Source organism: Mercenaria mercenaria, chromosome 17 (assembly GCF_021730395.1).
Source record: "Mercenaria mercenaria strain notata chromosome 17, MADL_Memer_1, whole genome shotgun sequence".
Taxonomy (NCBI): Eukaryota; Metazoa; Mollusca; class Bivalvia; order Venerida; family Veneridae; genus Mercenaria; species Mercenaria mercenaria.
In genome coordinates this window covers 27785061-27805557 of record NC_069377.1, presented here as the reverse complement: position 1 = coordinate 27805557, position 20497 = coordinate 27785061, and the positions used below count along the sequence as shown (strand labels likewise).

Sequence of the window (20497 nt, the reverse complement as noted above, 5' to 3'; positions counted from 1 at the left end):
ACCTCCCTTTGTCTGTCTTTTGTTGTGTTATCAAGATAGATGGGACATAAGTGAAATCATAAGCTACACATTGTTTTAAAACTTGCCTCTTTTCAGATTGTTGAAGCATCCAGATGTCTATCAAATGCGATGGTAAACTCGAAATTATATTGACATAAAAAAGTCTATGTTTTAAATATTTTTAGCTCACCTGTCACAAAGTGACAAGGTGAGCTTTTGTGATCGCGCGGTGTCCCGTCGTCCGTCCGTCCGTGCGTGCGTCCGTCCGTAAACTTTTGCTTGTGACCACTCTAGAGGTCACATTTTTCATGGGATCTTTATGAAAGTTGGTCAGAATGTTCATCTTGATGATATCTAGGTCAAGTTCGAAACTGGGTCACGTGCCATCAAAAACTAGGTCAGTAGGTCTAAAAATAGAAAAACATTGTGACCTCTTTAGAGGCCATATGTTTCATAAGATCTTCATGAAAATTGGTCAGAATGTTCACCTTGATGATATCTAGGTCAAGTTCGAAACTGGGTCACGTGCCGTCAAAAACTAGGTCAGTAGGTCTAAAAATAGAAAAACCTTGTGACCTCTCTAGAGGCCATATATTTCACAAGATCTTCATGAATATTGGTCAGAACGTTCAAATTGATGATATCTAGGTCAAGTTCGAAACTGGGTCACGTGCCCTCAAAAACTAGGTCAGTAGGTCAAATAATAGAAAAACTATGACTCTCTAAAGGCCATATTTTTCATGGGATCTGTATGAAAGTTGTTCTGAATGTTCATCTTGACGATGACTAGGTCAGTTCGAAACTGGGTCACGTGCGGTCAAAAACTAGGTCGTAGGTCTAAAAATAGAAAACCTTGTGACCTCTCTAGAGGCCATATATTTCATGAGATCTTCATGAAAATTGGTCTAGTCAAATTTCACTTGATGATATCTAGATCAAATTCGAAATTGGGTCACGTGCGGTCAAAAACTAGGTCAGTAGGTCTAAAAATAGAAAAACCTTGTGACCTCTCTAGAGGCCATATATTTCATGAGATCTTCATGAAAATTGGTCAGAATGTTCACCTTGATGATATCTAGATCAGTTCGAAACTGGTCACGTGCGGTCAAAAACTAGGTCAGTAGTTCAAAAATAGAAAACCTTTGACTTCTAGAGGCCAAATGTTTCATGAGATCTTCATGAAAATTGGTCAGAATGTTCATCTTGATGATATCTACGTCAAGTCGAAGTGGGTCACGTGCCTTCAAAACTAGGTCAGTAGGTCAATAATAGAAAACCTTGTGACCTCTCTAAAGGCCATATATTTCATGGATCTGTAGAAAATTGGTCTGAGTGTTCATCTTGATGATATCTAGGTCAGTTCGAAACTGGTCACGTGCCGTAAAAAACTAGTCAGTAGGTCAAATAATAGAAAACCTTGTGACCTCTCTAGAGCCATATTTTTCATGAGATCTTCATGAAAATTAGTGAGAATGTTCACCTTGATGATATCTAGGTAAAGTTCAAACAGGGTCACGTACCTTCGAAAACTAGGTCAATAGGTCAAATAGTAGAAAAACCTTGTGACCTCTCTAGAGACTATATTTTTCAATGGATCTTCATGAAAATTGGTCAGAATTTTTATATTGATAATATCTAGGTCAAGTTCAAAACTGGGTCACGTGAGCTCAGAAACTATGTCAGTATGTCAAATAATAGAAAAAACGACGTCATACTCAAAACTGGGTCGTGTGGGAAGAGGTGAGCGATTCAGGACCATCATGGTCCTCTTGTTATATCATGGAGGGATGTATTTTCATGAAGAAAATGATATAGCAAACATTCTATTTCAGTGTGCATTTGATTTATAACAGTGTCAGACATTGGTCAGAAACAAGGAATAAATCACCTTAAACTTACACAGGCAAATCAGGTTGAATGATACTCACCACATAACTTTTTGACAAGAACTCTGAAAGTTGGAACAGATCTGTTGAAAACCAGTCTGTGGTCTTTGTGTGGACATTTTAGGTCCAGTTTTTGGAGTTTTTGCTGTAGTAATATTGTTTCAAGTACAAGGGAAAATAGTTGTGTTGTCTAATGTTTAATACTTTTGTACTAAAACTCATTTTGTACTATTATGGACAATAAAAGCAGTGGAACATGAATCAAGTTTATTTTTCTTCACTTGATGTGAATCAAACAAATTTTGACCATCTTGTTTATGATACAGTCATCACAGGTGTTTTAGCTACGCTGCTAGAGTGTACAATATTGTTCAGCTCCCCTGTTAGATAGTATTAACAAGACACATACTGTATTAGACTATTCAAGGAAAATGAATTTTATAGAAGTATTCTCAGTGAGATGCCAAAGTTGAAAGCAAGTCTGCAACACAGTTAAAAGTATGAAATAACAAAAGCTGTCAAATAGAAGCATGTTCCAGTATTTTAAACCCTTCCACATACTAGCTTGCGTTGGTCTACGGATCGCGGGGTCGTGAGTTCGATCCTCGGGCGGGGCGTATGTTCTCCGTGACTATTTGATAAACGACATTGTGTCTGAAATCATTAGTCCTCCACCTCTGATTCATGTGGGGAAGTTGGCAGTTACTTGCGGAGAACAGGTTTGTACTGGTACAGAATCCAGGAACACTGGTTAGGTTAACTGCCCGCCGTTACATGACTGAAATACTGTTGAAAAACGGCGTTAAACCCAAAACAAACAAACAAACATACTAGCTTACATCTAAAAGTTTTACCAAATTTTTCCAAGTTGAAAAAGGGACATAATTTTGTTAACTGCAAAGTGGAGATATAAAACCTGACTCAGTATGGTCATTTCATGATGCCAAAGACTAATGAAGAGTTTGGTGTAATCAGTACAATAGCTCCTCTGAGAAACCTGTTTAATTACATGTAGAATTTTCACCAAAATTCTTAAGGAAAAAGGGGCATAATTTTGCCAAAAAGTAAGCTAGAGATGTGAAAACTGACATGTTAGGTCATCTCAAGATGCAAACAATATAGAGAGTTTGAAGACACTTGGTAAAATTCTGAGAAACAAAATATTTTGTGATAAAAAGGGGCATGACTTTGACAAAATAAAAACCAGACTTGTGTACTTTGTCCTGTGTGGTCATATGATGCTGAAGACGTATGAAGTTTGAAAGCATTTACATTTAAGTTTTTTCAAGAAAAAACCTAAATCAAACTTTCTGAGTTGAAAATGGTCATTATTTTGACAAAATAAAAGCTTAGAGTTACGTAAATGGTCCTGTGAAATCATCTTTTGATGCTGAAGACACGAGTGAAATTTCAAAGCATTTGGCCTTAGCCAAAACTTGAAGCAAAATTTTAAAAGTTAATAAGGGGGATATAATTATGACAAATAAAAGCTAGGGCTATGTCACTTGTCAATAGGTTCCTCTTGTGCTACAAAATACATGCCTGAAGTGTAGAAGCATTTGCCCTAGTAGTTTTTTTATGCCCCCGGCATCTACTGATGCGGGAGGCATATAGTGATCGTCCTGTCCGTCCGTCCGTCCGAGGTTAACCAAATGGGACCGTTTCGTCTAGCATCAATACCCCTTACTAGAATGACTTGATACTAATGCAGATGTAACCTGTGACCATTCCTCATCTTCAGACATCACCTGACCTCAGTTTGACCTTGACCTTGACCTCATTTTGGACTTAGGTTGCTTTATATGGGCCATCTCTTGGTTAACCAAATGGGATCGTTTCGTCTAGCATCAATACCCCTTACTAGAATGACTTGATACTAATGTAAATATAACCTGTGACCATTCCTCATCTTCAGACATCACCTGACCTCAGTTTGACCTTGATCTTGACCTCATTTTGGACTTAGGTTGCTTTATATTGGCCATCACTTGGTTAACCAAATGGGACCGTTTTGTCTAGCATAAATACCCCTTACTAGAATGACTTGATACTAATGCAGATGTAACCTCTGACCATTCCTCATCTTCAGACATCACCTGACCTCAGTTTGACCTTGAACTTGACCTCGTTTTGGACTTAGGTTGCTTTGTATCGACAAGGATGCCACCAGGGGCATCAAGCGTTTATTGAACACAGCTTCTTGTTTAGCAAACTACTTTTATCTAAAACCTTTGCTGCTGATGCAAAGGGTGATAACTAAAGCTTTCCTGTTTGAAAATTTTTGATTAATTGAGCTAAAAACTGCCTGCTTTAAAAATGTATGCACAAGCAGGACTTTTGGATTGGAGTTTGGATGGGAGGGTTTATGAAAAGAATGAAAATTTAAAAAAAAATGATAATTGACAGATGTATGAATTTTTCTGAGTGTTATAACATGCTGTAAGCCAGGTTGTTTTCAGAAGCTTTTGCCTACAGTATTCCAACTTCATTAGTTGAGCCGTGCCATGAGAAAACCAACATAGTGGGTTTGCGACCAGCATGGATCCAGACCAGCCTGCGCATCCGCGCAGTCTGGTCAGGATCCATGCTGTTCGCTAACGATTTCTCCAATTCCAATAGGCTTTAAAAGCGAACAGCATGGAGCCTGACCAGACTGCGCGGATGCGCAGGCTGGTCTGGATCCATGCTGGTCGCAAACCCACTATGTTGGTTTTCTCATGGCACGGCTCAGTTGATTACTTGTGGTCAGGATATGTTTCGGTGTAGGGTCAAAAGTCAAGGTCACAGTGACCTTCAGACTAAAAGCTGTTCCCACTCAGCAACTGAGCATCTTCATCAAATTTCGCTGGATGATTGCCTGGGATCTGTAGATGACCCCTACTGTTTTGGGAGCGGACAGGTCAAAAGTTACAAACTGAAAATGGTTGCCTTTGGTCAGTAGGGTGTCCTATTGTTTTTAATGTCAGTAGGTCAAATTTGAGAATCTTTGGACCTACAGTAATTAAACTAAATAAGATGATTTCCTGTGGTCTGTAAATGACCTCTATGATTTTGGAGGTCAGTATGTCAAAGGTCAATGTTGCAGTGAAAACGTCTTCAGCTCAGTAACCGAGACATTTTGGACTTAGTAGTCAAACTTTTCAAGACAGTTGACTGTGGTCAGTGAATGACCAATTTGTATTGGTGTGAATAGATCAAAGGTCAAGGTCATATTGACCTAGAAACTGAAAACAATCTGCACGATTACTGCAAAAGGCTTGGGCATATAGTGGTCAAACTACACAAGATGATTGCCTCTTATCAGTAGTGGGCCCTAAAGTTTATAGGTCAAGGGTCAAGGTCACTGTGACTTTGGGACCGCAAACAGTGTCTTATCAATAATGGAAAATGCTTTGGCCTACTGTTTTCAATCTTCCTAGGATAGGCCATTAAGTCAGAAGCGATATGTGCTTTACAAACAACTCTTGTTCATAAGGGCTTTCATTCCAAAATGAAAAATATGAAATATACGGTACATACCAGGTAACTGTGATTTACTTTTAAACATGTTCTTTTTGGAAAGTTTGTGACAGACACACAGGCACAGTCAAGTGTTTGCTTTATCAGATCAGATTTTATAAATGATGGCATATCTATAATACTGTAAAGTAGGCATGAACAAAATGGTACTTGAAGACTCACTTATTCAAGGTTGGGGGTCAATACTAAACACATGTTACCTTAATCAGGTGGACAAATGAATCCAGACACACTGTCTTCTGTCAAACAATCACGGAAAACATTGGCGAAGCAGGATAGGGCCCAGTGATGAAACACTCAACCTTTTGACTCATAGCTCTAATAGACTATGTACTGAGCTAACCCATTAGGTTCTTCTTAAGGAGAGGTGAAGTAGTCTGGAAAAACCCTAAAGAAACCTACACAAGATTTAATGGACTTTGTTTGTTTGTTTTTGGTTTAACGCCGTTTTTCCAACAGTGTTTCAGTTATGTAACGGCGGGCAGTTAACCTCAGCAGTGTTCCTGGATTCTGTACCAGAACAAACCTGTTCTCCACAAGTAACTGCCAACTTCCCCACATAAATCAGAGGTATTTTATAAAATTGTCATGGAGAACATATGTCCTGCCGAAGGATCAAACTCACGACCCTGCAATCCGTAGATCCGCGCTCTCTCTATTGAGCTTAGGGGGGCGGAATCAAAATTTAATGGAAGAATGACATACACATGGACAGACCAAGACTCACCTCATTGTGCATTTAAAGCTGGAGAATCCAATGCTAACTGCTGCATGCACGTGTAATTTAGCAAGAATAACAATAAGACGTACGTGTAAGTTGATATCACATGTATTTTCAAAATAGTAAATACATACAACATAAAAACTTGATAAAAAGCTAATATGTAATGAACTAGAGAAGAATTTGTTTCATTCACTAGGGTACCTAAGATACAGGCATTGTCTCATGTATAATTACAATATAAATTAAATATGTATCATATATACTAACCGTATAAACTACTTTTATATTGCTACAGCGTCAAGGATAAAACTAGAATGGTATCATGCACTGATACACGAAAAACAAACTATAATGGCATATGATGTCTTATTTTCTTGAAACAATACACCGAGGGGTCAGAGCAAAAGTGTTCTTAGTAAATATAGATAAAGATGCACCTAGGACAGTTTCGCTCTCATCCCTCGACATGTACTTCTATAAATTTCATAAAACTTAGTTTGACAAATACAATTTTCTTGACTTTCACTACCATGTATAGCACAACACATTTATGCTCAGTTAAACTACATACATTGTAATACCAGGAGATGAAGTGGATCCACCATGTGGACTAGCTGTGCATAAGAAAGTACTACTTAAGGCTGAGATTTCCTCATCATCCCTAAATTTCTATAATGAACTTGTCCATCTTTCAATTTGGACAGTGCCATTAACTGTTAAAAGGGGTGCTTACCAAAAAGATACGGCTGAATAGCGGAAAGTGCAGATCATGATCTCAGACTGCATGGATGTGCAGGCTGATCATAATCTACACTGGTTGCAAAGGCAAAATCAATCGTGTCCAGCATGATAAGGGCTAACTATCACAACTTGCATGGTAAATTTATTTTGCTGACATGATCATTTTATATAATCAATAACTAAAAATGGCAAACATAAGTGGTATCATTGACGGGTTGTACAAAGAAGACGTTATCAAGTTTGTAGGTAAACAGTCCATATTTCGAAAGACGATATCTTTTTGACACTTGGTAAAGTAGATATGTCAAACATTAGCATGAATAAAACGTAAAATATATCAAACTACAAGGACTTATGGTAGTCTATTACCAGTGTGAGACAGCCAGTTATTAGAAATACTCTTATCTCGTAGGTGAGAAAAAAAAACTTTCATTCCAAGGATTACTAAAAAATGTCTTTAGACAAACATAAATGTCTTACTATTTCATTCATATCCTATTCCAGTGGGCCCTTAAGATTTTTAAAGGGTCATAATGCCTTTGTTTATGATGTGGCTGCAACATTTTTATGAACAAAACAAGAGCTGTAACTAATGGTGACAAATGCCCCCGCAGCACCTTGACCTTTGACCTGGTGACCCCAAAGTCAGTAGGAGTGGTGTACTCAATAAGTACTATCAGCATGTAAAGTTTGAAGGGCCTGGGTGCAGTGGTTTGCGAGTAAAGTGCCTTCATGCAAAAAGTTAACGTTGTGACGAAGGAACTAACGAACAGACGGACAGTTGAAAACTAATATGCCTCTCTTCGGGGGCATAAAGAATTCTTAAATAATATTTTCAAAAATTATTTTCTCAAATATTTGTCAAAGATTCGTCTAGTAATTAACATAGTAGGAAGTATTACTGAATCTATTCTTTCCAATTACTTCCCTTTATGACACTAACTGTGCCAGTTCATGAGCAGTTTTTAAAGTAATACCTTTTAAACCATGCAATTATGCATATTCTGTATTTGGACAGCTGCTCCATCTTTTTTTACACAAAATTAAAAGCATTATTGAGCTTTAAAGATACGTTTATGTTTGCCTACATAAAACAGAAATGGAAGACAACTATTTTTAGAATGTATTATCTTCAGCCAGCCAGTGCAGACAGTACAGCCAGATAGTGTATGGTTCAACCAGGATTCAAACATAAGGACTTCCTCATGCTTGTAACAGGAAGTTGTGTGATATATATACTGAGCTAATTGGATGGTTAACTTAACACTTGAAACAGAAAAGGCCAATGGGACAAGACGCTAAATTTGCATAATTTATTCATAAATTTACAAATATTTGTTATTGAGATTCAGTACTTCAGTACTTGGAGAAGCAGACTGTTAACTTGAATATAAAATTTTCAAGATCATTTAAACTGAATGACTGCAAGACTTAGTATTGTTATGTGGTTAAATACTGGATTATCAAACCAGGGGTTGTGTGTTTGAGCCCGTACTCTTCCAATTTGAATAACTAGCATTCCTTCAGAAAAAAGTTCTGTGTATGGTAGCTGCTTTAAACCTGGCCTGATAAACAACAGTTACTAGACATATTTCTGGAATTGAAGCTTTGCCTGTATTTTGGTCTGGGTCTATAATCCCCAAAATTAACTTACTAGCCTTCATGTGGAAGAGTAGCACATGTGGGTAATGAATGGCAACTAGATTCTATACATAAATTTAGGTAGAAACTGAATACAATGATGAAAGACTGGCTGACAGACACTTAACTATTGTTTCAGTACCTTATACAATGTCAGACTCACTGGTAAAACTGTGTTATCACAGATAATATAGGTAAACTGGGCCAACTTTAAAACTTTGAGTTTGGAGACCGGTTTTAAGCTTAATTTTGAAACTGACCAATAAAAAGTTTGCAATTTTAGACTGGTCTCCAAAATCAGTGTTAAATCTTGAAACCAATAATAAGAAAATCAAGATAATGTGCACAGTCTAAAACTTCCGGGAGACCAACTCAAATGACTTTTCTATATTGTACTCTCAGGAAAAATCACCAGATTCATGTAACATTTATCTTAAACTTTGTAATTTCCTTGTTACTTTAAGGATTTTAATAAAATAAAAAGTGTCAATGACAGAAAAACAAGTGCATTCCTAAGAATAAAACATCTGCCACATTTGATCATTACTGTCTTCAACCCAAAGACCAATTTGTAGGTTACTTATACATTTTGTTTGGGAAAAAAAAACATTTGGGCAAAGTGTTGAGAGAAGTATCAAAAATTTCTGGCAGAGACTTTGTTGCGAGGAAAGCACCCATTTCCTGTTTTTGATGCCTTTTTTTATTAGAATCTGTCAAGTAATAACGAAATTATAAGTAAAAACGTCACCTGAATTGAGCAATTTTTCCTGTTACATAAAGAACAAGTGGGTTCGCCACCCAACAGCTTGATCACCGTATGATGACAGGCTAATATTCCTGAGCTAATGCTGCTAGTGTTAACACAAGAATTAAAGCATTAATTCATTTAATACATACTGTAAATCACAGGCTAATGTAAACATTCTTATCATCCAAAAGCACTTGAAACTTTAAAATCCTTGAATAGTAGCCTCATTAGTGGCATGAATTGTCCAGTGTGGTAAAATAAACTATCATATGTTTGAACTTGTAGGAGTGAAATAAAGTCATTACGTAATTTCGATATCACACTATTGCTATAACATTTCAACACTGACGTTTCAAGTGTAGGAGACGCCAGTTGACTTTGCCTGTAATAGGTTCAGAAAGAACAAACCAGTGTTTCAGCAGGAAATTTTAAAAACTAAAATGTGATAAAAAGAATATTACATGTGTGTTTTTCCTCACTGGATTCATTAAACTTGTTGAATACATATGACAAAATGCCCGGCAGAGTACAACATTAATTTATTTAATAATTCAATATGAAAAGACACTCAAATTATATCCTCTATGCAAGAAGTTACATATGGTGGATGTAAACATGGCCAACTACATGTCATGATATGACAATATCCACGCCATGTTTTTTGTTTTTTTTGTTCAATGTATCTCTCAATGTTTCCTCTTCTGAGCAATTCAAACACAAGTCATTAAATAATATGTTGTTTTTTTATTATTATTATATATTTTATTTATATTATATGTAGTATTTTAAACCCTATAAAATTCAGCACTTTTAATCTATGATAAAATGATTATGTCCACTTGTAACGAAACTCTTTACCGTATACAAGAAGAGGGTCTGTCATGAAAACACTTGGGCTTAAACCCTGCAGTCTCTAAGATGTGAGACTAAGCTCCATAACCTCTAGGTATGTACGGTAACTAAAAAATACAGATTTTTAAGTAGCCAATAGTTCTACATTCTACCATGTCCAAAATGCTGGTAAAAATTTATTAAATGGATGGACTCATCAAACCTGTTTCAGCAACAGGAAATCAAGTGCAACAGAAAATGTTTAACCCTAAATTTCTATAATGAACATGTCCATCTTTCAATATGGACAGTTCCATTAACTTTTGAAAGGGGTGCTTACCAAAAAGGTACTGACTGAATGGCGAACAGTGTAGATCTTGATCAGACTGCACAATGTACAGGATGATCATTATCTACAATGGCCACAAAGGCAGAATCAATTGTGTCCTGCATGATAAGGGTTAACTCACAACCTAATTCAGTGGGTTAAGATTTAATTTTCAGTGATTTTGCTAATAATAGGGATAGAGGGTCCGATACGTATTTGATCACAGAACCTCCGCCTTAAGACAAATACATGTACCATTACTAAATTTCATATAAAATGACTGAATAGAAAGGTAGAGATCAAATATATGGAAGGTAAGTATATAAAGCTGTGTAAGAGAGCCTTTCTAAAATACAAAGTGTAGAGATGTAAATTTAATTTGTGAAATTCGAAGAAAAAAAAATTAAGAAAAAAATTTTCATTATTAGAATTATCAATGGTAATACTTTTTTAAAATGAATTCAAAATTGGAAAGCTAAACTCATTACTTCCACTGACTTATTTTATTTCTAAAATTGCATTAAAAAAAAAAATTGGAAACACACATGCATTTATCTAAGTTCAACAGCACTAAAATTTCCAGTTAGGCAACGAATAAATTAACTGTCACATAAGCATGTTTCTTCTTAAAGTTTATCCAGTTTACAAAACATGCTATGGGCTTGATGGAATTACATTTGCTTTAATTATAAGAGTATCATTTTTTATGTACGTTGATCCATCTATTACACTAAGCGGTAAAAACTCCATGTACCCAAATCCTTTATGATTTCTCATACTCACTGGCCGCTGGAATGCAGCCAAATTTGGTTTCGACATGAGGGTTTCTGAGATATGATTGCGCATTTCGCAAATAGGATTTTGATCAATTATTGTAAGAACTATCCTTCCGCTAAATGGCCACTCCAATAAATCGTCATTCTCTCCCTGCATAAAATGAATAAATAATGAGAGATGCGTACCTTTTGCACTATCTACACCATTTGGATTAACCCTAATACACAGTTTATATCCGTAATAACCCGAATAAAATGATGCACTATGTATTGCTGTAATCTCTCCTCGTTCAGCATCACGTCTCAATTTTAAATAATTCTTAATTTTCCAAACGTAAATACCATTCCCGCATCTACCTTCCATATCCTGGATCGTACTCTCCAAACTCTTCACCTTCCCTTTCAATTCTCGGATCACTTTGTCATGATAGTCTTTCTGATGCGATAAATCTAACAACTGTTGATCATGTCTCGCTAAACTTTCATCCTGAATGTCATTTTGACATTTAATCGTGAAAAGCTGATTTTCATTCAATGACATCTGCGGAACTTCCTTGTTGTCTTGCCTGTTTGACGGTTCCGATGTATAACTTAACGTTTGATACCTTGTCTGATTGGAGCTAGTTCGCTCGCTATCATTTTGTTCATCTTCCGTGTTTTGCCCACTTGCCTGAGCTTGACTAATAGGTATGCCAAGGTTTTGTGCGGTTGCTATGGAAACACTTCCTGGACTGGCATACAAGATATTCATACCACTTGCTTGCATACTTTCCACATTACTTCCTGATGTAGGTAGACTCTGACATACATTTACTTCACTAACTGTAACATTATTTAAATCACTTGGGTTCAACTGAAGCTGTTGAAACAGATGATGCAACAGGTTCATGCTTTCTTTAGGATTTACGAAATACGATGGAAAACTCGAAGCCCCCGAGCCTCCAGCTCCCTCGGTAGGTTGGTAACCTAGTGACGAGGGTCTGTGGGCAGACTGGAGGTTTTGAGGGTTGATACGCAACAAGGTGAACAGCCGTATGATGCTCAGATTGATCAGAGACATGTGATAGGCAAGGCTGGAATTCTCGTGATCCTCTAATGTCACTCTTTCTCCCTAAAATACATAAAATAATCACTTAAAAAACAAGATTAACTTTGTGATGTGGCCACAGAAGAATAAAACTGGAAAAAAAAGCATGGCAATTCACCTTACTGGTCTAAATACTACATAAGTAGATACTTTCCCACATCAAAAACTTTACAAAGTGCAACCGAAAAAATGAAGAGCCTATAAGTTAAGTTTGATTACTTTATTGATCAAAATGACCTGTCTTGGTAAATATGGAAATTGATGCTGGCTAATATCTTAAAATATTTCTTGAAACAGGAAATGTTTCACTTATATAGTAGGCTAAAGCTGTACCTTTACAAATAATAGCTGAAATCTTTTCAGCAATTTCATGTAAGTAATCAGGACAAGATTTCCTTTTTTGTAAAATCATTTAATTTTGTGGGCATAAAATTTTGTGTTAAATTTTTTTTGCAAAATCAACTGCTTTGTGGGGAAATGAATTTGTGGATTTCAAATTTTTACCTCCTACCCTGCAAAATTTATAAAATGGACTGGTCCGTCATTCAACTTGGGCAATATCATTTATTATTCGAAGGGGTGTTCACTGAAAATTTACTGACTGAATAGCGAACAGTGCAGACAATGATAAGCAAGCACTGGTCGCAAAGGCAAAGTCATGCTAAAGGTTAAGACTGAATGAATGGAAAACGCGTTTATTTGTCAGGGTTTAATTTTGTGGACTGTGAAAACAAGAAAATCCATGAAAATTTGTCCCCAATGAGTATTAATGGTTAAACAGTATCTGATATTTCAAAGGCTCATAACTCATGCCATGAAGTATGCCATAAAATATGTGTTACTGGGCTAGGTACATTGTACTGATCAAATCCTATCAACTGGACAAGTGAAGTAGTTAGGAAAAACTTTATTTGAAAATATTGGAAATGACCTTCAAAGCAAATGTTACCAAAAATGTTTCATTCAGAAAAAGCCAAATTGTGCAAACCAAGCCTTGTTTTTTAAAAATCCTATAAAGTTTCGTTAACAAAGTTTTGATTGAAATTATGGAACAGGTAGTGTTTCAATGAAGTGGTATTCAGAAAAGTACTCCTGAAAACTTTTTTATATAAAAATTTACAGGTCCATATTGCCTCAAAACAAACAAAAAAATCATATAATATGCAGAATAACACTTGGTATAAATCAATTGTATTAAGATTCATTCAAATTCTCCCAGAAACTATAGGGAAGTTAGTGCCGACAACCTTCATCTGTGACATTTAATGGGCCACAACTCTGATAAAAAAACATTCTAATGGAAAAATGTTGAAGATATACACAACTGACCTTAATACTTAACCTTTCTATGAAGTCTGGTTGAAATCTAACCAGTATTTTTAAAAGAATCGTCCAGAAAAAATGTGACAGACAAATGAGAAGTCTGATATAGATAGTAAGACAAAAATCAGTTTATCTCCCCATATATGAGGAGACATAATAAATAATCAAGTTACCTGATAGGGGCAGCCAAGCATATGGTACTGGCACTTAGTTGATGCCTTTTTACATTCTGTATTGAGATGCTGTGACAGCTGAAAAATACAAATTTTTATTTTATATACAGAAACTTCAAACATAAATGAATAAAAGTACAAAATATTTGTTTTTACATAAATAACTATTCTCTTAGAATGGTCATTTTCATGAAATATTTTTCAAAATGTAACTGAACCACCAAAAAATTGATTATTCAGGAAAAGTATTTCATTTTAAGTAGTTGTTGAAAACGATTTAAGGATATTATAAAGTCTTGGTGCTAGTTTCTTCAAAGTTCATAAAAATGTGACACTTAATAATAATTACAGCAACATTTAATAATGTGCGACAACAAAATAAGTCTTTTGTTTTTTTCAGTTAGCGCCATTCTATTTGACAATTTTGTCTATTGAAACATTGAGGCTTGTAAACAGATTTTTGTGAAAATAAGTAACAGAACCAGTCTCTAATGACTTAGTTTTCTTTAATTTTCCTTTGTTTTCATTAATTGTCCGTTGTTTTCTTTGTCCTTTGTTTTCATTAATTATCCTTTGTTTTCTTTGTCCTTTGTTTTCATTAACTGTCCTTGTAATCACAATCAGAATCAGATGTTATCAAGTATATTTAGATGTTCTGCCAAGTTCTTGGAAGTAAACAGTTATTTTCAGAAATTACGATTACATCAAACCGTAATCATAACAAGTAAACATGACTGTAAATGTAGTTATGTAATTACTTTTCCATTACACAGATAGTGTTTTTCATATTAGGTTTTGTGCTTTCTCAAACAAGATGATGAAAGCTGTATGTATAAGAACAGATTGAAAGGGTTGACTCTATCTGTAAATGAATGTCTAACTGTTTACTCTATCTGCACATGACTACCTTTAATTTATATTGAAAAGTTTATTCTATCTGTAAATGAATACTTTCAATTTATATTAAAAAGTTTACTCTACCTGTAAATTTACATTGAAAAGTTCACTTGGCCTATAAATGAATACCTTTAATTTACATTGGTAAGTTCACTTTAACTGTAAATGAATACTTCCAATTTATATCAAAAAGAGTTTATTCTACCTGTTAATTTACATTGAAAAGTTCACTTTATCTACAAATGAATACCTTTGATTTATATCAAAAAGTTCAGTCTATCTGTAAATATATTGAAAAGTTTACTTTATCTGTAAATGAATACCTTTAATTTATATTAAAAAGTTCAATCTATATTGAAAAGATTACTTTATCTGTAAATGAATACCTTTAATTTATATTAAAAAGTTCAATCTATATTGAAAAGTTTACTTTATCTGTAAATGAATACCTTAAATTTATATCAAAAAGTTCAATCTATATTGAAAAGTTTACTTTATCTGTAAATGAATACCTTTAATTAATATCAAAAAGTTCAATCTATATTGAAAATTTTACTTTATCTGTAAAATGATCACCTTTAATTAAACAACATTTAGAATAGCTTTACCCAGTCAAACACTTGCCTTATATATTTAATCAGCCTTTAAAAAACTTAAAAAGTAACCAATTTTATTCACTGAATCCAACTTAAGTATACATGTTATTAAATGCTTGCATTTTTCCATGAAAATATACCTGTATTTTCTATGAAACAGAAAATCATAAAACTTGACTTCCTCTAGGAAAATAAATATGTATTTGAAACAGATATTTTCATATTTCTTTAAACTGTAATTAGGGCAGCATCAAAAAAGGAAGTAAAATTTAATATCTCGGTCAGTGTCATTGCGCTCTTTCTTATAAAATAAGATACTGGTACTGGTGAACATAACTGAGCCGCACCATGAGAAAACCAACATAGTGCAATTGCGACCAGCATGGAACAAGACCAGCCTGCGCATCCGCGCAGTCTGGTCAGGATCCATGCTGTTCGCTTTCAAAGCCTACTGCAATTAGAGAAACTCACAGTTAGAGAACAGCATGGATCCTGACCAGACTACCCGGATACGCAGGCTTTTGGTTGGTTTTCTCATGGCGCGGCTCAAATTATTAATTCAATATTTACAATGACTGTATGATTCGTAAAGGAAGAAAAAATAATTATTTTCATAAACAACATTGCGGGTGCAATAATATCAAGGATGGTCCCTTCCACGAAACTGCAAGCACGATCTGACATTACTTAGAAAAAGAAAGATTAACTTAATGGCGTGTTTTGAAAACATCTTTCAAAATTGGACACCAAAACTGATAAAAAAAACCAACATTAAATTACAGCATAAACTCACGTTTTATGATAAAGATTAAAACTGCATTGACACAACTATATGATTTTTTCTGGACTTTAAGATATTTTAAATAAAAATCAGTAACTGTACTTTTATTGTAAGATGAATTACAATTTACTATCGCCAGGTCTTTTAATATTTAGAGACTAAAACGATCAATATATTCTGACATTTAATTGGATTTTCTGATACTCATGGAAAACAAACCAATTATTTTGCAGCAAACTACTGTAAAAATGTAAATATAAGTACTGAATGCTATTTTTGTGCATTTAGATGAGTTAAAAGCATACTAATTTTGAACTTTTTTTGCAAATCACCCATGAATCACTAGTGAAATTCATGGATATGCAAGAAGTCCCAATGTGGTTTATATCTGTCTACAGGAACTACAATAGAATTCACTTCTTAATCAAATGAAAGCTTGTATTTCATGACTATCTTATATTTCCTTATCAATGCCTCAGTGGCTGCATCACCTTAAGATATCATTGAAACAACACAGTAGAAATGATAAAGCAGGACTGTAACAATTAATGGATGCAATACCTTAAGACGTCACTGAACTGACAAAGTGGGACTGTAACACTTAATGGATGCACTACCTTAAGACATCACTGAACTGACAAAGTGGGACTGTAACACTTAATGGATGCAATACCTTAAGACATCACTGAACTGACAAAGTGGGACTGTAATTCTTATGGGTGCACTACCTTAAAGCATTATTGAAATGACAAAGTAAGATGGTAACTCTTTAATATGGGTGCATGACCTTAAGACATCATTCAAAGTGTGACTGTAAGAACTGTTGTAATCTCTTACCAGATGCCTTTTCAGCTGAAGTTCACATGAAGAACAGTCAATTATGGCCTGAGGACAGTCCAACATATGTTCCTGAAAAGACAAGCAATTTTTGTATGATCATATTCTATATCATCATACTTTTAACAATATATGTGCTTTTAGTATGAAAATATTCCATGAACCATATTTTCAACCTGAATGTGTTTTTCATTTAATTTCCCTTCCGCAGAAATTGAACTTTACTTTTTATCTTTTTTAGTATACAAAATGTAAATATATTCTGCACCCTGAATGTGATTCTGGTATGAACATATTCTTTGTATCTTACATTTCACATTGAATGTTAATTTCAGTATGAACATATTCTTTGTATCTTACATTTCACACTGAATGTGATTCTTATGTATGAACATATTCTCTGTATATTACATTTCACACTGAATGTGATTTCAGTATGAACATAATTATTCTTTGTATCTTACATTTCCTATTGAATGTGATTTCAGTATGAACATATTCTCTGTATCTTACTTTTCACATTGAATGTGATTTCAGTATGAACATATTCTCTGTATCTTACATTTTACATTGAATGTGATTTCAGTATGAACATATTCTCTGTATCTTACATTTTACATTGAATGTGATTTCAGTATGAACATATTCTCTGTATCTTACATTTCACATTGAATGTGATTTCAGTATGAACATATTCTCTGTATCTTACTTTTCACATTGAATGTGATTTCAGTATGAACATAATTATTCTTTGTATCTTACATTTCATATTGAATGTGATTTCAGTAGAACATATTCTTTGTATTATACATTTCACACTGAATGGATGATTACGGGCTCAAATTGACTTATGACAAATCTGCATTAGTTTTTCAGACTGGTTTTCAAACAGTTTTATAACCTTGTGGCCTGGTTCTAAGTTGACAGTATTCTTATTCTTTCTGAGAGATTTTTTTCTCTGCCATGTTACTGTAGATTGTTATTTTTTGTAACACTTCCATTTTGTGTTATGTTTAAAAATAAGTCTTATAATCTTGATACGCATGTGCTCTTCACAGCTTAAGGTAGATATATCAATGAATGCTTTGAATTCACAAGTCACTCAGTTTGCAAAATTTAGCAAAAATAAAAGCATCATGAACTATAACAAATCTACAGAACCTGTGAATGAGTTCATATATTATATGATACTAATTCATTTCAATATTTGAGCCATGCCATGAGAAAACCAACAAAGTGGGTTTGCGACCAGCATGGATCCAGACCAGACTGCACATCCACGCAGTCTGGTCAGGATCCATGCTGTTCGCTAACAGTTACTCCAATTACTATAGGCTTTGAAAGCGAACAGCATGGATTCTGACCAGACTGCGCGGATGTGCAGGCTGGTCTGGATCCATGCTGGTCGCAAACCCACTATGTTGGTTTTCTCATGATGCGGCTCATTTATTTCATAGAAATAAATCATCCAATACTTTTTCAATAATTTGGAGGTTTTTATAAAAATCATTCATAGCAAGTTGCTATAACAAGTGTACTTACCGAAATTTTTTTAAGAAAAGTATTGAGATGTTATGTTACATCTGAGAAAAATATTCCATTTTGTAAAAAAAACAACACTGTCTCAAAAGGCTACAATATAAAAGGCTGTTCACTGATTAAGCATAATACAGAAATTTACTTTATGAAGAAAACTTAAATATGGAAGCACACAATGACAGTGGTCAAGTCTGATTATCAAAACCATGAACTATTTTAATAAACTAAAAATGTAACAGTCATACCTACAACATATCTTATCAACAACATGAAATTATATTCTGGACTACTTTACATGTTACACTTATGTACGTAGTCACTTCCTGTTTGGTGTAAACAGTCCATATAATGAGGCTGTAACAATCTACATATGTACTTGTGATAACCCTTTAACCCTTAGCCTGCTGCAGGCGAATTTAACAGCCTTTGCAAACAGCTTGGAACCAGATCAGACGCCGATTAAATCGGCGTCTGATCAGGTTCCAAGCTGTTTGCTACTCTGACAATATTTATTCCATTTTTGGAGCAAATTGAATGAACTTTACAATTTTAGCAGACGACATTTCCAGCAGACGACAATTTATCTAGCATGCTAAAGGTTAATATTACCTTCCATTCGAAACACTTGTAAAAGCATTCTTAATTTATGCCACCAAAAACATTTCCAGATATAAACTTTCATTACATTAGGTAATTTAAAACATTATCAAAGCTCCTCGGTGAAGACCCTGCTGATATAATTACATATGATCCAGTGTAGTATTAGCATTTACAAGGATGCTTATATATATATTGTATATCATATCTTATTTCAAATACAAGTCATTCTGACTCAGCATTTTTATGTTTCTTGTTTCAAGACTGAAACAAAATCTGAGAATATATCTCAGAAAGCAACCTCGCCATTGGTCCAATTGAAAAAACTGTAAAAAAAAAATACAAGTACAAAAAAGGCAGTTCATTAAAATATTGTTAAATGTAGAGTTAAGTGCAGGTGGGAATGGCTGGTGGGGCAGGGGGGGGGGGGGGGGGTGAGAGGGGGAGTCATGAATAAAGTACAACTAGATACCTGGTATTTCACATGCACATGACACTCTGTCTCATTGAGTTAAACATTCATGCCAAATATAAACAAGATTCCTCAATGCATGTCAAAGTTATGGGCCAGACAAGATCTAACATGACTTTTGACCTCCAACTGTGACCTTGACCTTTGTGATAGGAACCTGGAATTTGCGCTTAACACTCCGTCTCACTGAGGTTAATATTCAAGCCAAATATAAACAAGATTGCTCCATGCATGTCATAGTTATGATCTGGACAAACAAATCCGGACTGACGCGCACACGGACAAATGCACACATACACCAAACAGACATTTGGACAACTATGTCTTCGCTTATGCAAGTCAGCCCGGCCAAAAATGGGAGATAATTCAAAATTGAATCTTCATTACATTCTTTTGAATGTTCATAAGTAATCACCTAGTCAAAAAGTGTGACATGGACAGAGAGATTAAAAAGACTGCATTTAAACCCCCCTATCACTTTCATGGATGGGAATAATTAAAGCTTATTCCAGCATGCCAAACATAGCCTGAACTAATGGCAATATACAATACTCATAACTTTTGAAATGAATGCAGGAAGTATTGGAAACTTACATCAAACAAAACCTTATAAAATGTTCTATTGAAATCCTGGTGACAGGTTTAGATACTTGTAATTACATGTCACAACACCTGCACATACATCCAAACACTTCCTGGTTGTACAATTGCTAGACTACAGTCAAACAAAGCAGACGTATTATTAACAAGGAACAAAGTATGTAGGTCAAATGTGTATTGTTCACTGTTGAAATAAAAGAAAATGTTTATCCTATGTGATTTTGCAAATGTACTCCAGTACCCCTCATTATGTTACATCTTCTCCTCATTTCTTACGTTTGAGCCATGCCAAGAGAAAACCAACATAGTGGGTTTGCGACCAGCATGGATCCAGACCAGCCTGCGCATCCGCGCAGTCTGGTCAGGATCCATGCTGTTCGCTAACGGTTTCTCTAATTGCA

At 34.9% G+C, this 20497-nt stretch overlaps 1 protein-coding gene across 5 annotated transcripts in view; it reads right to left on the bottom strand.

The window, feature by feature from the left end:
- Positions 1-6216: 6216 nt before the first annotated feature.
- The window catches only part of LOC123537020 (TNF receptor-associated factor 6-like), a 56834-nt gene continuing 42553 nt past the window's right edge, over positions 6217-20497 (bottom strand). For all 5 annotated transcript variants that reach the window (XM_053529333.1, XM_053529332.1, XM_045320557.2 and 2 more), the window contains exons 6-8: positions 16889-16960; positions 13778-13855; positions 6217-12305 (exon numbers count right to left, since the gene is read on the bottom strand). In XM_053529333.1, coding sequence (XP_053385308.1) covers positions 11073-12305; positions 13778-13855; positions 16889-16960 — 1383 coding nt within the window. In that variant the 3' untranslated portion in view covers positions 6217-11072. The remainder of the gene's footprint in view (positions 12306-13777; positions 13856-16888; positions 16961-20497) is intronic.